This window comes from Seriola lalandi, unplaced genomic scaffold, assembly GCF_002814215.2.
Source record: "Seriola lalandi dorsalis isolate HSWRI2012SDOR001 ecotype SW California unplaced genomic scaffold, Sedor1 jcf7180002054901, whole genome shotgun sequence".
Classification (NCBI taxonomy): Eukaryota; Metazoa; Chordata; class Actinopteri; order Carangiformes; family Carangidae; genus Seriola; species Seriola lalandi.
The window spans coordinates 2,584,296-2,601,819 of record NW_019525453.1 but is presented as its reverse complement, the minus strand read 5'-3'; the positions used below and the strand labels follow the sequence as shown (position 1 = coordinate 2,601,819).

At 42.4% G+C, this 17,524-nt stretch overlaps 1 protein-coding gene across 3 annotated transcripts in view; it reads right to left on the bottom strand.

Annotated features, from left to right (window-relative positions):
- Window positions 1–17,524, bottom strand: part of pak5 (p21 protein (Cdc42/Rac)-activated kinase 5) — a 64,405-nt gene that overhangs the window by 9,380 nt on the left and 37,501 nt on the right. For 2 of the 3 annotated variants that reach the window (XM_023430173.1, XM_023430174.1), the window contains one exon: window positions 3,595–4,434. In XM_023430173.1, coding sequence (XP_023285941.1) covers window positions 3,595–4,434 — 840 coding nt within the window. Of the gene's footprint in view, window positions 1–3,594; window positions 4,435–16,124; window positions 16,270–17,524 lie in introns of those variants that run through there. The other variant, XM_023430175.2, reaches the window with a different exon arrangement.

Here is a 17,524-nt window from a genome sequence, read left to right as displayed (position 1 = left end):
AATGGACATCATTTAGTCCACAGGACAGGGCCCATACTTTATCATTAGTACCCCACAATGCTCCTCAACTAGCCCATTTATCAGCCAGGAACCCAGGGAGAATCCAGATCTGGGACACGCCTCTTCCTTAAGATCCCAGAAACACGTGAGTCTCCTTTAAAGTGTTGGAGCCAGCGCACGCACACATGCACGCACACAGTGAGAATGTAGAGCTTAACTTAGAGAGACCTATTAAAAGCTCAGTTGTATGACTCAGCTTAAATGATCTGACTCATAACAGCTAACAGGCCTGGTATACACACACACAAATACATACACACACACACACACATAGACACAAACTTGAGGAGAATCTCAAACCACAAATGACCACACCAGAAGTGACTTTGTAACTCTGTGACTTTTTTTTTCACTGTGTAAAAGTGGCCATAGCTGCTTAAAAACAGGACGCAGATAGAAAATGCTGGCGGTTGAAGTGGATGGCCTGAGAAAAGTGATGTAAAGAGTAGAAATGTGCCAGACTTGGTTAAAGTGATGAAATCAATTTCACATGTTCAGCTGCTATATAAACAATCAGTCACATTAACAGGAGCAGAGGAATGACGGGGCGACAGCGTGCATATAAAGACAGTTAGTTTGTTTAAATTTATCTGCCAAAGTAAAAATAAATAAATAAATAAATAAATAAAAGGATGACAGTGCAACGGCAGAATATCAATAGTCCAGGATGGATTATGCGGATACTGATGTACTGGCAGTAGTGGATCAAGCTGACTCCACCATGCAGAGATTAAATTAAATTACCTTTGCCACGCCTCCCAAAAAATGCTCTTCAACCAGCATGTTTTTTGTTTTTTTAAATCATAAATACTCAAGGGACAGAGATGATAATAGAAAACTCCCTCTCTGTCTTCCTTTTATTTGTTTCTCTCTCTGTGCCTATCACTCTTTTTTCTTTTACACTTACACAAAGAGACACACACACACACACACACACACACACACACACGTGCATAGACGGCGGGAGGAGGAACCCTGATGTGCTGGGATGGTGTATAATTACATGGTGTGAACTCTTTTAATCAATCACTGAAGGCAGGTGTGTGTGGAGGGGGCTGCTGCTGGGACAGCCCAGCCTTGCCCCCCCCCCCCCCATATCATTGGCCGGCACCGCTGGCTGGCTGTCAGCCAAGGGTCTCCTGATCCATGTTGGTTAAACGTGCATTAATCTGAGTTTGGCAGGGTAATCAACAACCTAACTCAACTGTGAAATTGAATTCCGCGGTGGAACATCGTTCGGCCAGTTTTATGCTAAGGCTGCAGAAAGGGAAAGTGCCGCAACATCAATTTGTCACCGAGAGCTGCGGCACTGAGCTCATACTCGCCACGAAACACACAGAGAGAGAGGGAGTGTGTTTGTTTGTATCTTGGTGTGCGTGTGTGTGTGTGTGTGTGTGTGTGTGTGTGTGTGTGTGTGTGGCCAAGTCTCTGTGCTGTCTACTGTTACATCCCCACCGGCTCCTAACAACAGCAGGGAAAAAGAAGGATTTACTTCAGTGGTGTGAGTGGGCTGAATGAGGGAAAACGAAGAAAAGGCAGAGAATGAGAGAGGATAGAAAGGGGTGGGTTTGTTACAAGGTCCATGAGCCGAGAAGAATAGTGATTCTTAAGCTGCCAGATGACTCCTTGTTTTTTTTTTTCCCTCTTACCACTGCTGAAAAATCTCCAAACACCACACGGCAAATTAGGGTGCATTGATTCAAAAGCCAGCACTTCATCATTGCCTAAGTTTCATTTGATTTAAGATTTGGATAAACAACACATAGAACATCAAATCAAATGTTAAAATACACCAAATATAGGCAGATGGAGTTTTTTCCTTTAGCATTTTTAGCTTTTTACATCAATATAAAAGCTGTGGATCAGGCTGCATCCTGTTAAGTCCTAAATCTTTACATTGCCAACACACACATTGTATGTTTTCAGAGAAGCTAATGTGCCTCCTCAAGCACAACAGCTCACAAAATGGCAATAATAAACCATATGTAAGAAAAATGACCTTCACCTGCATCACTTTCAATCCTGCTACTCTTGCATTCTCTGTAGTTGTTTTTTCTACTGGTAGCTATTTACTGAAGCATGCAGGTTAAATGGTTTTTCATCAAGGCACCCTGGGATCTACATCAGCAAACCCAGTTTTCCTCTCAGCCACTGGACTCGCTGGATGTTAAGGAGGGATATTGGAAAGCAGTACACACTCCTGTATAAGGGACCTAATGGGGCAGTGAAATCTTTGGAGAATGATATAAAGGTAAAGAAATGATAAGGGCACCCTATAGATTGACCACTCTTTCTGTGACTTACACCTGCTGTTGTATTGGCTCTTTCTTTCTTTTGCCTCCTGCTAATATCTTTTACAAACATATTCTACAGTTCTGTATAAATAATTTTGGTATAAAGGAATCCCCAGGATAAAATTAAGTGCAAATATAAGCTTACATTACACAGCCACTAATGCATGTAAGGTTTGTTTGCTCTTGTTCTTGGTGTCTCAGTCCCTCCCACTGCTCCACTGGAGAAGATCACAGGCTGCATCACACTCTGCTAGTGCCAACATATTACAGTGAAGGTGTTTCCTACACAATGTGAAGCTATAAGCTATGAAACGTCAATATCAGGTCATGTTGCTTGGCAACTTTACTAACAATCAAATATGTCATTTTGTATTTACCGTACATTTCTTGTAGCTTTGACTATCTGCTGAATATAATAGTACCTCGAAAGCTGCAAACCAGTTTACACAGCAGTTCTTATTTATTGTTATCATTATCATTATTTATTTAATATTTATAATGACACCTTAGAAACATCATGCTCGGAAACTCAAGGCAGCTAAATCCATATTCTTGTGCAAATTACTCCTTAAAGTGTATTTTTGCAACCAAAATTTTATATAATGATTCTTTGTTGTTATTGTATGTTGAGGTAACTATCATTGGATTGTTTCACTTTTTTTGTCTACTTCAATTTTATCTTCTTCTTATATTTTCTTTTTCATTTTCCTCCTGCCATGTCACTTCTTTCTTTATTCTCTACATTCCTTTATGCCTCTCTGCATCTGGTCTGTGTAACTCAGAGCTTTCTGGTCAGTGATAACCATGAGCATTATTTGATCTGTGTGCAGAGACAGTGGCTACTGACGAGGGCTAATTCTGTATGTGGCAGCACCTGCCTACTTCGGAGAACGTGAGAGAACTAGAAGCATAGGGAGAGAGAGAGAGAGAGAGAGACAAGGAGGAAAAGGACTGAATATTTGAAAGAGACTGCAGGTGGATAGGAGGTGGGACTAAATGTGGGGATACATCTTTGTAATTTTCTATGAAATGTTGCTACAGGCTTGTCAGGGTTGTGAAGAGTTCTGTGTTGAAACATGTTTCCTGGACAGCCACTGTAATTTGGTCGCTTATACAATATACTCTGCAGTTTAGAGTAAACACTGCCAAAGGCCCTGTCACAATTATGTTCATAGATGAATAGGTTTTTAATTAAAATGTATTAGTAGAGTGCATCGTTTTTGTGTTTTGTTATAGTTACCTTAGCTATGGTCTGTGAGTTTGCGAGACTCTCCGAGAGGCGAGGGTAGGTGTAGGAGCTGTATGAATGGGCCTGTGGAGGGTTCTTGAAAGCCCCGCTGGCTGCATAGGGAACATTTGGCTCCTGCAGCCCAGAGCCTGACCGAGATCGCTGCCTGATAGCTGGCGTGGGGCTGGTCTGCGTCACGTAGGAACTCTTGGGTCGTTTTTCATATTCGTCCCGCAGACCACCATAGCTCCACTCACTGTCTGGGTAGTTGATCTGCTCGCTGTGTAGCGAGGCACGGGATGGCGTGCCCACTGAAGTGTCCCGGTAGTCCTGGCTGGACGAGCCACCCACAGACGCCCGATAGTAGCCACTGGAACCCACCCCACTCCCCACAGTGGAGGCCACCTCATCGGCTGAGCGCCCTTTGCTCTCCAGGTAGGTGTGGTAGTCCGGTGGCAGCTTGCCATAGTCTGATTTTTGGGGCATGGCGTCTGGGTAGAAGGGGCTGCGTATGGGGTGTGAGTGGCCATTCTGCTTGGTGAATCGATAGTGCCTCCCCACAGCCCAGTCCCCATCTATGGAGAACCCTGGCTTGCCAGGATCAAGAGAGAAGTCTCTGCTGGAGGTGTCTAGGTCACAGGAGTAGCGGGAGTAGTAGTGGTTGAATCCATTCTCCTCTGGGGCGTTGGGATGACCACTGCCTGAGGGTTTGGAGCTGCTTCCAACCTGGTGGGGACCTGGTGGGCTCTCTTTACGCAGGGAGTTGGAGCGTGTCACTGAGATGTTGTCAAACTCCTCCAGCAGGCCGTTGATGGACGCATCTTTGGGTGGCCGGTTCCCTCGAACAATGGTCTACGAGAAGAACAAACATATTTACACTTAACATGCAAGAGAGTCTGCTGCTTGAGAGATTGATGGAGACAGCCCTGATACTTTGGGTTGCAGTGCATTCAATTTCAGTTTGATCATTCCTGGCTGAAAACTGAATGAGATGAATTGAAATTCCTGCTTAATCAACTTCTTTTAAATAAAGGCACGTCAATTTTCAGGCTGGAATTTCAATTCATGTGTATCAGGGCTTTGTGACAAGTATGAAATTAATCATCACTTGCAATAAATGAACGCCGGTGTTTGTCATCTGATAGAACGGCAGGCATCGGTCTACACAACCACTAGTTGTTGTGAGATGGGATGCAGCTAGAGAATGCATGGAGATAAATGGCGGGATACCTCAGATGCTAAAAGGAAACCATTGGTAGATTGAAGGAGCTAATTCCTGCCCCATTTCCCTTGCAACAGATTAGCTTCATTTTCAGTGGGCTGATCAGGATACATTAATAGTCGTGGCATTTGGTTGAGCGCTCGTGAGGTGCATGAGCACACCAGCATGCGCTTGCACACACAAACAAAGAAAGACTGAGGAAGAGAGGGAGAATGAACACACATGCTCACATCTGCTTCAAAGCAAAGGCAGCTTAATCATCAGGGGTGCTGCTTATCCCCTCCTACCTTGTGTTAAGCCCTTTACACGGCTGTGTCGTGAGTCATGGGGAACTGGTGCTACAGCAGTACTCATTGACCTACACTCGTGTGCGTGCATGGTGTGTGCGCACATATGCTGTTTTTGTTTTTTTTGGGATGTGGACCGTGAGGCTCCCCACCTCCATATACTGAAAATCAGGAGAGTGATGGCAAAAGCCAGACACACAGCTTTTACACAGCTTCCACTCTACCACTTGGACATTACAGGAGAGGCTGCATTAGAACAATGGAAACATGTTGCGTGACTGCTGAGAGCTGTGAGGAGGCCGGGCTTGTGGGGATTATTTAAATTTCAAACTCTTACATAATCTATCTGAGAGCTTTTTGTCATGATCAAACAAAACTGCAAAATTGTATTTTTGTATCTCAGGCTGTGTTTCAGCGGTGTCTTCCTTGCATTACAGCCTCCAAGTACCTCAAGTATTAAATCCTTCCAGTGAACGTCTTGTCAGTTGTTATATTTTGCACAATCCACAATCTCAGTTCTCTTACAAATCCTTGTGTGCCTCTACATCCCTGCTTTCTTTTCCTCTCCTTGCTTTACCTGGATTAACATCCTTGGTGTACTTCATGAAAGTGTCCTTCGTACTTTAGGCATTTAGTGCATTTGCACCTTGATGTTTTTATGGTCTCAGTCAGTTTTCAGCTCCCCATCCACAAAAATTACTGCCCACCTGTCAATGCAAACCCATGTGGCTTCCAAAAGCCCACACATATCCTATTCCCTGCAAATTCTTAAAGTCATATTCCCTAGGATATCATCAAATGAATGAGTTGAAGATGAACTCTTTAATTGAAGTAGTTAAATTAGGTAAATGTAACCCATAAGTCCTGTTCCACAGCCTTTACTAGCCTGCTGTGAAGGGCTTATAACAGCAAACCTATTGTATTGTTCGCCTGTATACTGCACTACACTGTTAGCCATTTCCACATCTGGAGGTGTTTGCTGAGCCTACAGTGTCACATCAGCAAATTCTTTGACACCCAGTGACAGCGCTCACGCGTCGCTGTCCATCACATACCTGTCATACTTGTCTCTGCTGTAGTTTGCCCACGTCACATGTGCTGAGGCAGAAAAGCTGGGATAATCATCAACACGGAGCAAACATTGTGCTGACGCAGGGATACATCTAGACTCCTTCACTTAGCTGCCTGCAAACCGACAAGCTGTCATCTCATTCCTCTACGACTGCAGCTCAACCAGGCTACCACAGTTAATAAAGGCAGTATCATCACTCCTTCATGCTTGATCGAAACCTCATAAAGGCACTCTCTTTTCATGCCCAGCCATCCACAGGAAGGTCTGCCTTTTCTTCAAAGATAAATCTTATGATAGAGATACTTAAGTTGAATTAAATCTCCCATGCTGCCTCATTGTTTCACATTTATTTATTTATATTAACTGGGGCGGCTAGTCCCTGCGAATTTGTGCAAGCTTTCTTTTTTTAGAAAAAAAATGTCAAATGGCGAAAAAACAGCAAACAGCTCCCTGTTACGATAGAATGTAACATGCAGCAATTTACTCTATGTCGTTCCTGAAATAAAGGCATTCAGCACAAACTAATGACATTTGTTTGAATAAATTGTACAGGTTACCACGATAACTGCTATTTTCCTTGTATCCTGTAACCTTATTGTTCATTTATTTTTTTATGCACTTGTTTCAGTCTAAAACCAAGAACACTCTCTTCTAAAGTTCTTTCCATCTCTCTCTTCTTCTTTGTTACTTGGTGCACCTCCCCTCTCCCTCCTCAACACTCCAGTTGCTCTCCTCTGTTTGAGAGCCATAGGCTGTTTGCAGCCATGAACTGGAACCCAATGTGAAACGGCCTATAAAAAGAGTGAGTGAAGTCTAGCTGAGAGGCTGAGGTTGCAGGACGGATGGTCTTTTAAACAGGTCGGTGAGTAGAAATCTATCACGCTCTGGACAGATGTTGCAGTACACGGAGCGGGCTTGGGCTGACATAAAAGAAAAAAATTTACAAGTCATACACTTTTAAAGAATAGTCACACGGGCCTGTTCTTCATGTTGTTAAGCTGTATTTTCTTTAAAAATAATGCTCATGTCATATTAGTGTTGCTAACCGATGCAAATAAAACTGCTGCAAATAATTAATGCTGCTGTTATTGTGAGGAAATCTATTCTCACACTTCCTCTAGAGTCTGCTATGAGCTTGTGATTGGTGAGGCCGAGTCACATCATGTTACGCTACGTGGATGCTGGTGATTCAGAGCTAATTCAATTGGCATACAACAGTAGGGAGTGTCAGTTATCTAATAAAACATCATCATCTCCAACTGGTTTATAATCAATAAGACTATGAAAAGGAGCGTGACAGGTACAGCGGATGGAGAGAGTCAGAGAGAACAAGGCAGCGAACGAAACCGAGGAGGTGACGGGGGGGCGCAGAGGGGAGGGGGAGGCAAGGTTAATTGTGTGCCAAATCACTGTCAAACGGTCGGCATCAAGCCTGAAAATCTTTCCATTAATTTGAATTAGTGGGCTGATACTGGCTTCCGTGCCCCTGTCCCCCGTCTTCCTCTCCCTTCTTCCCCCTGTCCTTAAAGCTCTGTGAGCCTTGTGCACGGGTCGTGTTCAGCGGCGGCTGTGACAGCAGCCATATTTCACCGGCGTGCGGCGTTGGCCTGTCCTTTAGTGATAAGCTGTAATAGATCTACTCACTCCACTCACCACGGCCAGTTCAAGGTAAGTACAGAAAAGGAAAAGAAAGGAAGGGAAAGGAAAGGAAAGGAAAGGAAAGGAAAGGAAAGGAAAGGAAAGGAAAGGAAAGGAGAGGAAAGGAGAGGAAAGGAAAGGAAAGGAGAAATGGGAAGATAACAGATTGGAGAAGAGCAGAGGAAAGTGTCTGTGGGAGGAGTGACCAAGACACGGACTAGGTGGGATGATGCAAAAGAAGGAAAGGATGGTGAAGGGGTGAGGGAGGGAGTGTCGTAGAAAGGGAGCAATGAAAAATGAGGCTCGTTTGGAGATAAAGGGGGATTAACCTTGCTGGTAATGAAGGGAGGGTGTGATGGGAGGATGGAGGGAGGAAGAGAGGGAGAGATAATTAATGGGCTTGCCCTTCCTGTGACTCCTAGCTAGAACCCTGGTTTGGAGGCTGCGCTTCAGTGGCCAGCGGGGTCCTGGGACAACTGAGGAGGAGGAGGGGGAGCAGCTCTGCTCCTCTGCTGCCTGGATCCTGTGCACTGCTGTTTCATTTGATTTGGGTTCTGCTGTTTGCAGGAATCTGCATACAGAACACCTTCTGCAAACTTTAATGCAGATGCACATTAAAATCAAAGAAGAATTCACGGGTTGAAATTGTGTTTGAGAAAGTTGCCAACCGTTACCCTCATGAGAACCTTTAAATTGTGCCAAATAAAACTCTTTTTTGACATTTTTGAGATAACATTTTGACAGCAATAAGCTCTGACAAAGCTCGCTTTACTGAAAATATTACTCATTTATATGACCTGGGTTCTTTATCACCATAAAGCCATGTACACACCAGACACACAAGTATCTGCACTCTGGATTAGTGGGTCATAAGGAGAACAGCTAGTGGATTAGTCAGCTCATCATGACATCAGCATGCTGTAATCACTTTCATGCCTTTGTCATGCTAACCTTTTGCCCAGTGAAGAGACAATAAAGACTACAACTAATGACTATTTCCATTTTTGATTAATCTGTTGATTATTTTGTTTTGTTTCTGTTATTCAATAAATTGATTGAATATTTAGTCAATAAAATGCTCTCAAATGGTGAACATGCTGATCCCAAATCACAATGGCTTTCATCCAACCAACAGCCCAAAACTCAGAAAATTTCAATTTATTATGTGCAATTACTTCAACTGATCGATTATAACCCCAGTTGAAATGTTGCATGATTTGAGTTCAGAGTGTGGGAATAGTTTCTGCTTCACTCGGTTTTCCTGCACCTGCATGAAATACAGGATGGGAGGGGCAAACAGCTTCTATATACACAAACAGATAATCATATACATACCCAGATGTACACGTTGCCACACACACACACGCACAACAACAGAGGCAGATGTGTAACTCCTCCCTTTCGTGTGTCTTTAGTAACACATGAAAGCTAATCATCTACCACACCCCCACTCGCTCTCTCTGCCTCTCTCTCTCTCTCTTACACACACACACACACACACACACACACACAAACACACACACACACACACACACACACACACACACACTGCAGAACATTGCCTACTCAACACACCCACTCTGAAATCCCAGTTCCTGTCAGAACTGAAACACACAGAAATGATATTTTTCTACTGGGATATGTTTGCTGTCGTGCTGTGCCATACACTGGTACATGACGAAACATGTATGACTGCAACAGAAATATTTATTTTCCTCCATCTCCTCCTCCACATCCTCCCTCTGTCTCCCTCTTTCTGTATTAAATCCCAGACACCATCTCTGCTGTGAATTTTTGTCACGACTCACACTGCAGAGAACTAGCACACGTGGGGTATTTACACACACACACACGCACGCACACACACACACACACACACACACACACACACACACACACACACACACACACAAACATGGTCGGCACACACTTCTACTACTACTGTCGCCACGGCTGCCACTCCTGAAGTGCAGTATCCTTTTGCATCAGTGACCAATTTGTGAACAGAAGCTTATTCACTGCCGTCTGAGAAAGATAATATCGGAGAGCCCTTGAGACAGCACACAAAGAGACTACTCACGACTCTCCTGTGAGTGTCTCGATAAGGACCAAACATGACCTACAGTACTGACTGATGAATGATCAAATACAGCCACTAACACAGCTGATACATGAACAAAGAGGAAAGATGTTATTTGTATATAATGAAGCATCCATCCATGCATTATCACTCCTCTGCACCAGGCTCCTCTTTGATGAAGGTGATACTGTACAATACAAACGGCTCCTATCTTTATCAACAATGTATGAATTCATAGTAAACATAAAATGGATTCGAGTAGATAATCTCACACGGTTCAGGTAAGTACAGAGATTAGGATGTCCTGATCCTCTAGCTCTCTCTGCTGGATGAAAGTGGGAAAAGCAACAAGCCGCTAAAGCTAAAATGCTATTTAGGTTCCAAGCACCACAGAAGCTGGAACCTTCTTGGAATTATTTATTATTTATTGATTTATAGCATCATTATCATTATCACTGTCATTATTATGAAGTGTCTGGAAACAGTATTTGGTAAGAAGTACTGGGAAAATATAAAGTTTATAGGGAGTTTTTGATTTCCAGGGGAAAATCCTTTAAAGAGTTTGATTAAACCCCAGCATTCACTATTTCTTTGCAGGAAGCTTTTCATGATTTTTCACTTACATATGAGTTCATTACCAGAACATTATAGAAAACTTTAGGACATGTAAAACAAAGTGTTATCAATCAGAACTGTTAACAAATAATGTTCTAAAGATCACCCAAAAGCTAATTCACCACATGATTGTATTTCCATGTGTCTAATCAGAGGTAACAGGAGGTTTTTTGTGATGTGAAACATCTGATAATGAGCAAGATAGGTTTCCTCATGGCAGCCGTGTTTCATCATTGTTGTACAGTAATCTGGCAGAAGCAGGAAGCAGATTGTGCTCTGCTGACCTCTGCTGGTCAGACAGAGTATTTCAAATCTGAAGCAGAACATTTATTCTAAATTAAATAACCGTGCAATAAAATGATGTGGATGTTAATTTCACTGATAAAGGAACAAAGTACAGTGAGGCTTCTGGTAATGAGAATCCCTGAGGCACATATCTCAGATCTCAGTTATTAATTAGAACAACTAATCCTGACCTCAAAACCCAGTCGGATGTGACCTCAGATCAGCATGCAGGCTGACAGGTTGACCCACCTGTATTATTTAGTGGAGGATTTCACAGAACAGTTTCACTGAGTTCTTGACATGTTATTAGCCAAACTACAGATGACGTCTTAGCAAACATGAACAGGATTATTCAAGGAGCGGGTTTTGGAGCATTTCCATGATTAATAGGTTGTGAGATGACCTGTTTCCTCGGGCCATCCTGCTGCCTGTTAGTTACAGAAGCTAATAACCATCATCTCAACATGCTGAGGCTGTACACTGAGGGTTTCACTGAATACTATCATGTAATGCATAACAACCAAAGCTGACTTGAAAATGATTCTGCTACAGCCAATTACAATGTTTAGCAGCAAATGTTAATGTATCTTTGTATAAGTATTAATATGGGCATGTGTATATGCATATGCAAGAGTCAGAGAGAGGGAAGTTTATAAGCTTCAAACAAAACATTCAACACATGGAATATGAATGAAATCAGAAGGTTATTAGAGTTATTCAATTATGCAGAGGGACTCAACCTGGGGGATGGAAACATAAAAAGAAGTATAAAAAGAAACTGTCCCACCAATGGTCCCAAACTTGAGTCAAAAAATGATTAATATTAAGTGATTGAAAATCTTTATAATAACCCTAAAAGTAACTTCTAGGAAAGGCTAGGTGTGCTGATTGCCTTGACTCCTATGTGTTGTATAACAAGGACTACAGTTGCATCTACCAATAATGCCCACCCCCCAGTACAGCCAATAGAAGGCCATCATTAACCACAATACAATATTGATTTAAAAAAATCTTAAATGAGTTAAAGAAGGCTTTTAAGCAGTACTCATCTGTCTTAAAAATCTTTTTATGTTACTGAAATAAGTTTTTAATAGTTTCTGAAAAATCAAACAAATGCTCAGACATTTGATTGTAAGCTGAATCCATTATGTCATGCCCTTCTTCATGTTTTTGAGGGTGGTTATTTGAATATCTAAAATATGGAGTGAACTGTAGCTGCTGCCTCTGACAGTCACTTCTGAGTGACTTTAGAGACCTCTGGAGTTCTTCACATCATTTTGACATGTTTAAGACTAAAACCTTACTCGGAGCCTCTTTATACATAATGGTCCTGGTCACAAGATGAACCTAAGGAGTTGTAAGACAATTATCAGGGCAGGAAACCAGAGAAAATATAAAATTCTGTTGCACATGATTATGTTCATTTAATAGGATTTTCTCTAATTTCTCATCATTTTTTTCTTTTGATATACTTCAGTTTAGCCTCTTAAGGTAAATTAAACATTATTCAAATTAAATCTGGAACATTAGGCCATGACAGAACTGCTCATAGACATAAGGGGTCACATGTAAACATTGTGTTATTTTAAGGGGTCACAAGTAAAATAAGGTTGGGAACTACCTCATAACTGCTTACATCCCATTTCTCTCAGTAGGATATGTCACCAAAGGTTCTCCTTTTCTGGTCACATGCATGTGTATATACTTTTGCCCAAACAGAACTAGAAGAAACCTGTGACTCTGTTGGCGTTCAATGGGCTTCAAGTGTGTGCACATTTATCATTTTAGTTAATATATCATGTGTATGTGCATTCACATGTATCAAGCTGCTGTAGGCAGACTGTGGAGCCCCTTACACAAGCTGGTGAGTATTTGCAGCTATGTTTTCCTCCTGTGACATGATGCCTGCGACCCCCACAGCTCCCGGCAGCTCAGACCAGCGTGACCCAGTCACCTTTGACCTCAGCTGGGTAGAGCTTCAACTACGAGCCTCCAGGATCCATGAGTCACACAGGGTGCAAACGCATGGAATGAGGGATGATTTCCAGCAAAATGGATTAGTGGTGGAAGCATAATGAAATACAAACATAAAGTCAGACCAAATCCCCCGACCTTAAGCATATTAGTGCAGTAAAGCCTGGACACCCTTCTTTTTTTCCACCCCTCTAAGCACTGGCAGATTTAGGCTGATTCAGAAACATAGCCGGCAGAAATGTTTCTAATAATAATAATAATAACACAGCAGAAGCAATAAACTGCAGTACTTTGTCTTTTCCAGTGTGATCAGCTATGTGATCTGAAAGATTTTTGGCCTTGTCTTTCCTTTCTGAGGAGTTTCCAAGTGAGTCTGTCACTGTCAGGGAAACTTTCTGATCTAAAGGAGGAGAGAGGAGAGGAGACAGAGAGCAAGAAGAAGAGGAGGGGATCAATTAGATGTCCCTCAGTGAGACAGATAAATAGACAGCTGCCCACTAAAGATTAATTACATACCAGCGCTCATTAATCTGAGCCCTGTCAGCCGGTTATAGGCTACAACACATCGCTGCCCCTACCATCCTCATCAAACGCTCACTCTCTACTCCACTCTCCACTCATCAGACTGCTCTCCTGTTGCTTTTGCTTCTGTCATTATTATTCCACACACACGCACGCACGTGCACACACACACAAACACACAGACACAAACACACAGACACACACACAGACACACATACACACACACAGACACACACATACACACACACAGACACATACACACACACACAGACACACACATGCACACAATCATCAAGGTCACTATCAAGAGATAGACTGAAGGTATATTTTGAATGTTGTGCTAATTAGAAAATGAAATAAAAAACTAAACTGAAATAGTGAACATGGTAAAAAAAATAAATAAAAAAAACCTGCTATAATGTGCATGTTAGCTAGCATAAATTAACATTTAGCTCAAAGTAACAACTGAGTTAAGTTAATTGCAGCCTCACGGGGCTCCAGTAGACTCTTGAGCTTGATACTGAATGTGAAAAAAGGAATGAAAACAGTAAAGCTCCTTGTATCTATGTCCCACAGTCATTTCAAAATGAAAATATCAGGTCAAAGTCATGTAGAGGTTAAATCAAACTAATGATGAAATATTTTTCCACCTGTGATAAATTAAAAAATATGAGAGAATGAACTTAACTGTTATTTGTTTGATTAAGTTGTATTTTTTTTAAGGACTAATATTATCCCTGAACATTTCTGAGTGTATGAAAATGATTTTGTTATGAGTTTTCTGGTCTGGTACAGCCCCTTAAAACGGATCAAATGACGGCACAGATGGCTTGTGAAATAATAAAAACGACGCTCACTCTAATCTGTCCCTGAAATGATGATAGATGGATAAAAAAAAATTTGATTTTCATTCAATATTCTTCCACAATGCAAAAGGAAGTGAATGATTTGAACTGTGAGTTGTAGTTTGTCTCTCTGGCCACATGAGGATACTACAAGTCCAGTCATTAAATTACTTCACGCCAAGTGTAAAGTAGCATGTGCTGATTGAGACACAAAGACTGAAAATATTGTTTACAGAGCCATGTTATTTCATGTTTAGGGACCCGAGCTTGTTTTTCAAATGCTGTGGTTCACTTCAGACGGATGCAAAGATTCACACTTGAGTAATAAAAGCACATTTCTACTCCCTCCGCAGGGCACGGAGTCTTAATGTGTTCAAGAAGATTACGATTTTGAAGAGTCACCCCACAGTTTCTCATCAAGAAATTGGAAAGCACTGCCAATCCATTACAAACTTGCAGCTTTTAAAGTGCGACACACCAATTATCTCATACATTTTTTTTCCTGCAACAATCTTCTCCTATTTAAAATTCACAGCTTAAATGTCCTTCCAAAAAACCCACATTCAGACACTGAAGGATGGTTGTTAGCCAGGACATTTTGAGCTGCCCTGGCAAAGTACGGCGCACGTTACTGAAAGCCAAAAATTCCCCCACCGACTGTGGCTCTGAAGCCTCCGTGAGAGGTGATTTGCAGAGTGTGACTGTGAATGGCAGCCGCGAGAAAAGACAAATTGAGAAAGCAGAGGAGGAGGAGCAGAGTGGAGGAAGGAATGAGAGAGGTCTAAATCAATGCCATCCACTTCAGCTCAGTGCCAAGAAAGACAGATGCTCTCTCTATCTGTTTGCATGTGTGTGTATGTGTGTGTGTGTGTCTGCACAGACATACATCAATCAGGAGTTATTTTCTTTCAAGTCTATTTCTGCCTTGACCAATTCCAACCTAGATCAATGTAAGATGGAATGTAATACATACTGAGTCCAATTCAAATTAAACTTGAAATTAAATGCATATTGATCACAGCGTCCAACTTTCTTTTCTGTTCATTAAGAAGTTGAATGAAAGACACAGTCATTGTGCATGACAAGCTAGAGCACAAATGCAGTTTGGCAGGTTTTGAATAAAGAAATACTTTAGTGTGTGTTTGTGTGTGTGTGTGTGTGTGTGTGTGTGTGTGTGTGTGTGTGTGTGTGTGTGTCTCTAACTATGGAGGCACTTGTTGCAAAAACATTATCAGAAGAAACAGTCTTATTTTATGCTCTTACAAAATTTTAGTCCAAAAATTTGATATGATTTTGGGCTACAATAACTGGGAAACATGTCAGAGATTCTGGACCTGAAGCTCGCCAAATATCATTAATACACACTGCAATAAAACGCCTCCTCAAATTAGCAACGCTCTGCGTGCACATGTCAAAACATAATAGCCCACTTCCCTATTCAGTAAAGACGCAAGTTTGCATTTCTGCCCCTGAAGCAAGGACTGGGTGACCCTGTTAAATCAGAAACACTATCTCTCTAAGCTCTGTTTCCATATGTACACATACAGCAAACCCAGCAAAGCTACAAAAATAACTCTGCCATGCAGTGCTCAGAGCACAGACCAGCCCTGTCTCAAGAAACATGAGGACACAACCTGCTCCCTGTGCAGCTATACTTCATGGAATGACACAGTTCAGAGTCAAAAATGCAACAAAAATATGTGACCCTTTAAACACCTGATATCTGTAGTGTCAGCATAACAGAATAAATGATGCAAGGAGAAGTCACAGTCTTACCTGCACCATCAGTGTTTAGTCTAACATGTTTTCACAAAGTGCTGGGAACTGCTGGCAGTGAGAGCTGAGACCTGTTGCACAGATAAATCTGCATAGCCAGCATACCAGCATGCAGTCTTGGCTCTCAAGAAACAGAAACAGTCGAACACCCCACCTGTAACTGTTTATAAATCGTCTGTGCCTGGGGTTTAAACACCACCGTCTCTTCAGTCCTCACCACACTCACCACCTGCCTCAGCTCCGGCCTCAGCTGCCTCGGCTTCCCTGGCTCTCTCAGCCCCTCGGTCCCCCTGCTCGCTCCTTGCCCCCCCGCCATAGCAAGTAGCTCTGCCGGGCTGCAGCTGCATCCAGGCTGGATCGACTGCTAGTCTGGCGATCTACATCCGCGGCGACCCACCGTCCCGAGAGGCCCAATGATCGAGTTTCCTCCTCTGTCACCTGCCAGGAAGCTGGTGGGGGTGGGGGAGGTGGGGGGTTGTGGTGGCTGTGCTACCACTGACCCACTGACATTTACAATAGTGCTGTTCCAGTTATCACCCTGCCTATCACGCCCATTGTCACGTGCTATAATTCTTACTGTGCCAGTGAGTTCCTTTGTCTCACTGTGGCAACCTTGTCTGACCTGCACTACATGTCCAATGTGGAAACATAAACATTCAGAGTCATTTAAGTTGCTGAAACATGACTTTTATGTCTTTTATTTAATTGCAGTAAAGAAGTTAACAAACAACCAAACACTTCACACTGTTCAATAACACTCACTAGAAATGTACCTTACAAATCTGGGTACATTTTGTTGCATTATTTCTTTTTCCAGTGTGATGTAAGGTTTTCCGTGCAGCTATAATGGGTTTGACAGCAGAGCAACGTTCAGCTACCTAAAATATCACCAGAGCTCTCTCCACCTACACTACCTACAGCACATGTAACCCACAGCTGAATGCAGGAAGTTTAGGCACAGACTCTGGAGGCTGCCAGTGGTCATTTTGGGAAATGTCAGAAATCACAAACACGAGAAGACTAAGAGAAGACGGGCTCAAGGAACAGAAGCACATCAAAATGTAAAGTGCATATTCGTTGCATAATAGCTTCTGGAATACACTGGTCATTAAGGACTGCCATATCTGAAAATTAGTCTCTCCGAGGTTTGGTCTCACTATGACGCAAATATCTGATTCATATGCATGGGCTTCCTTCAGCACAGAATCCAAATACCTATGTGAATGTTAGCTCTAATGCAAACCAGTGATGTTCACACTCTACACGTCGTACTCTCACTTGTGTTCCCTTCCTGCAGCCTCAGCAGCAGTCACACTACACAACACCCTCCCTCAAATACCAATTTACTCATTTGCACCAACACGATCCTTCATGCCATCTTGTCTGACCTTCATTTAAGAGTAAGAAAACTGCATAGAATCTGTAATCAAAATGCAGGCTTTCATTGACCTGCATTAATAACCACACTTGCAGCTACTAGGAGGCTCATTCACTGATTCCATACTGTCTGTAGGCCTTTGAATGACTTCATTCATCACTGCACTTATCTGACTAATTTGTGGAAAACCTGTGGATCGACTCAAGCCCTTACACTATTCTCAGATTAACTCCCCACCCACATGGTGA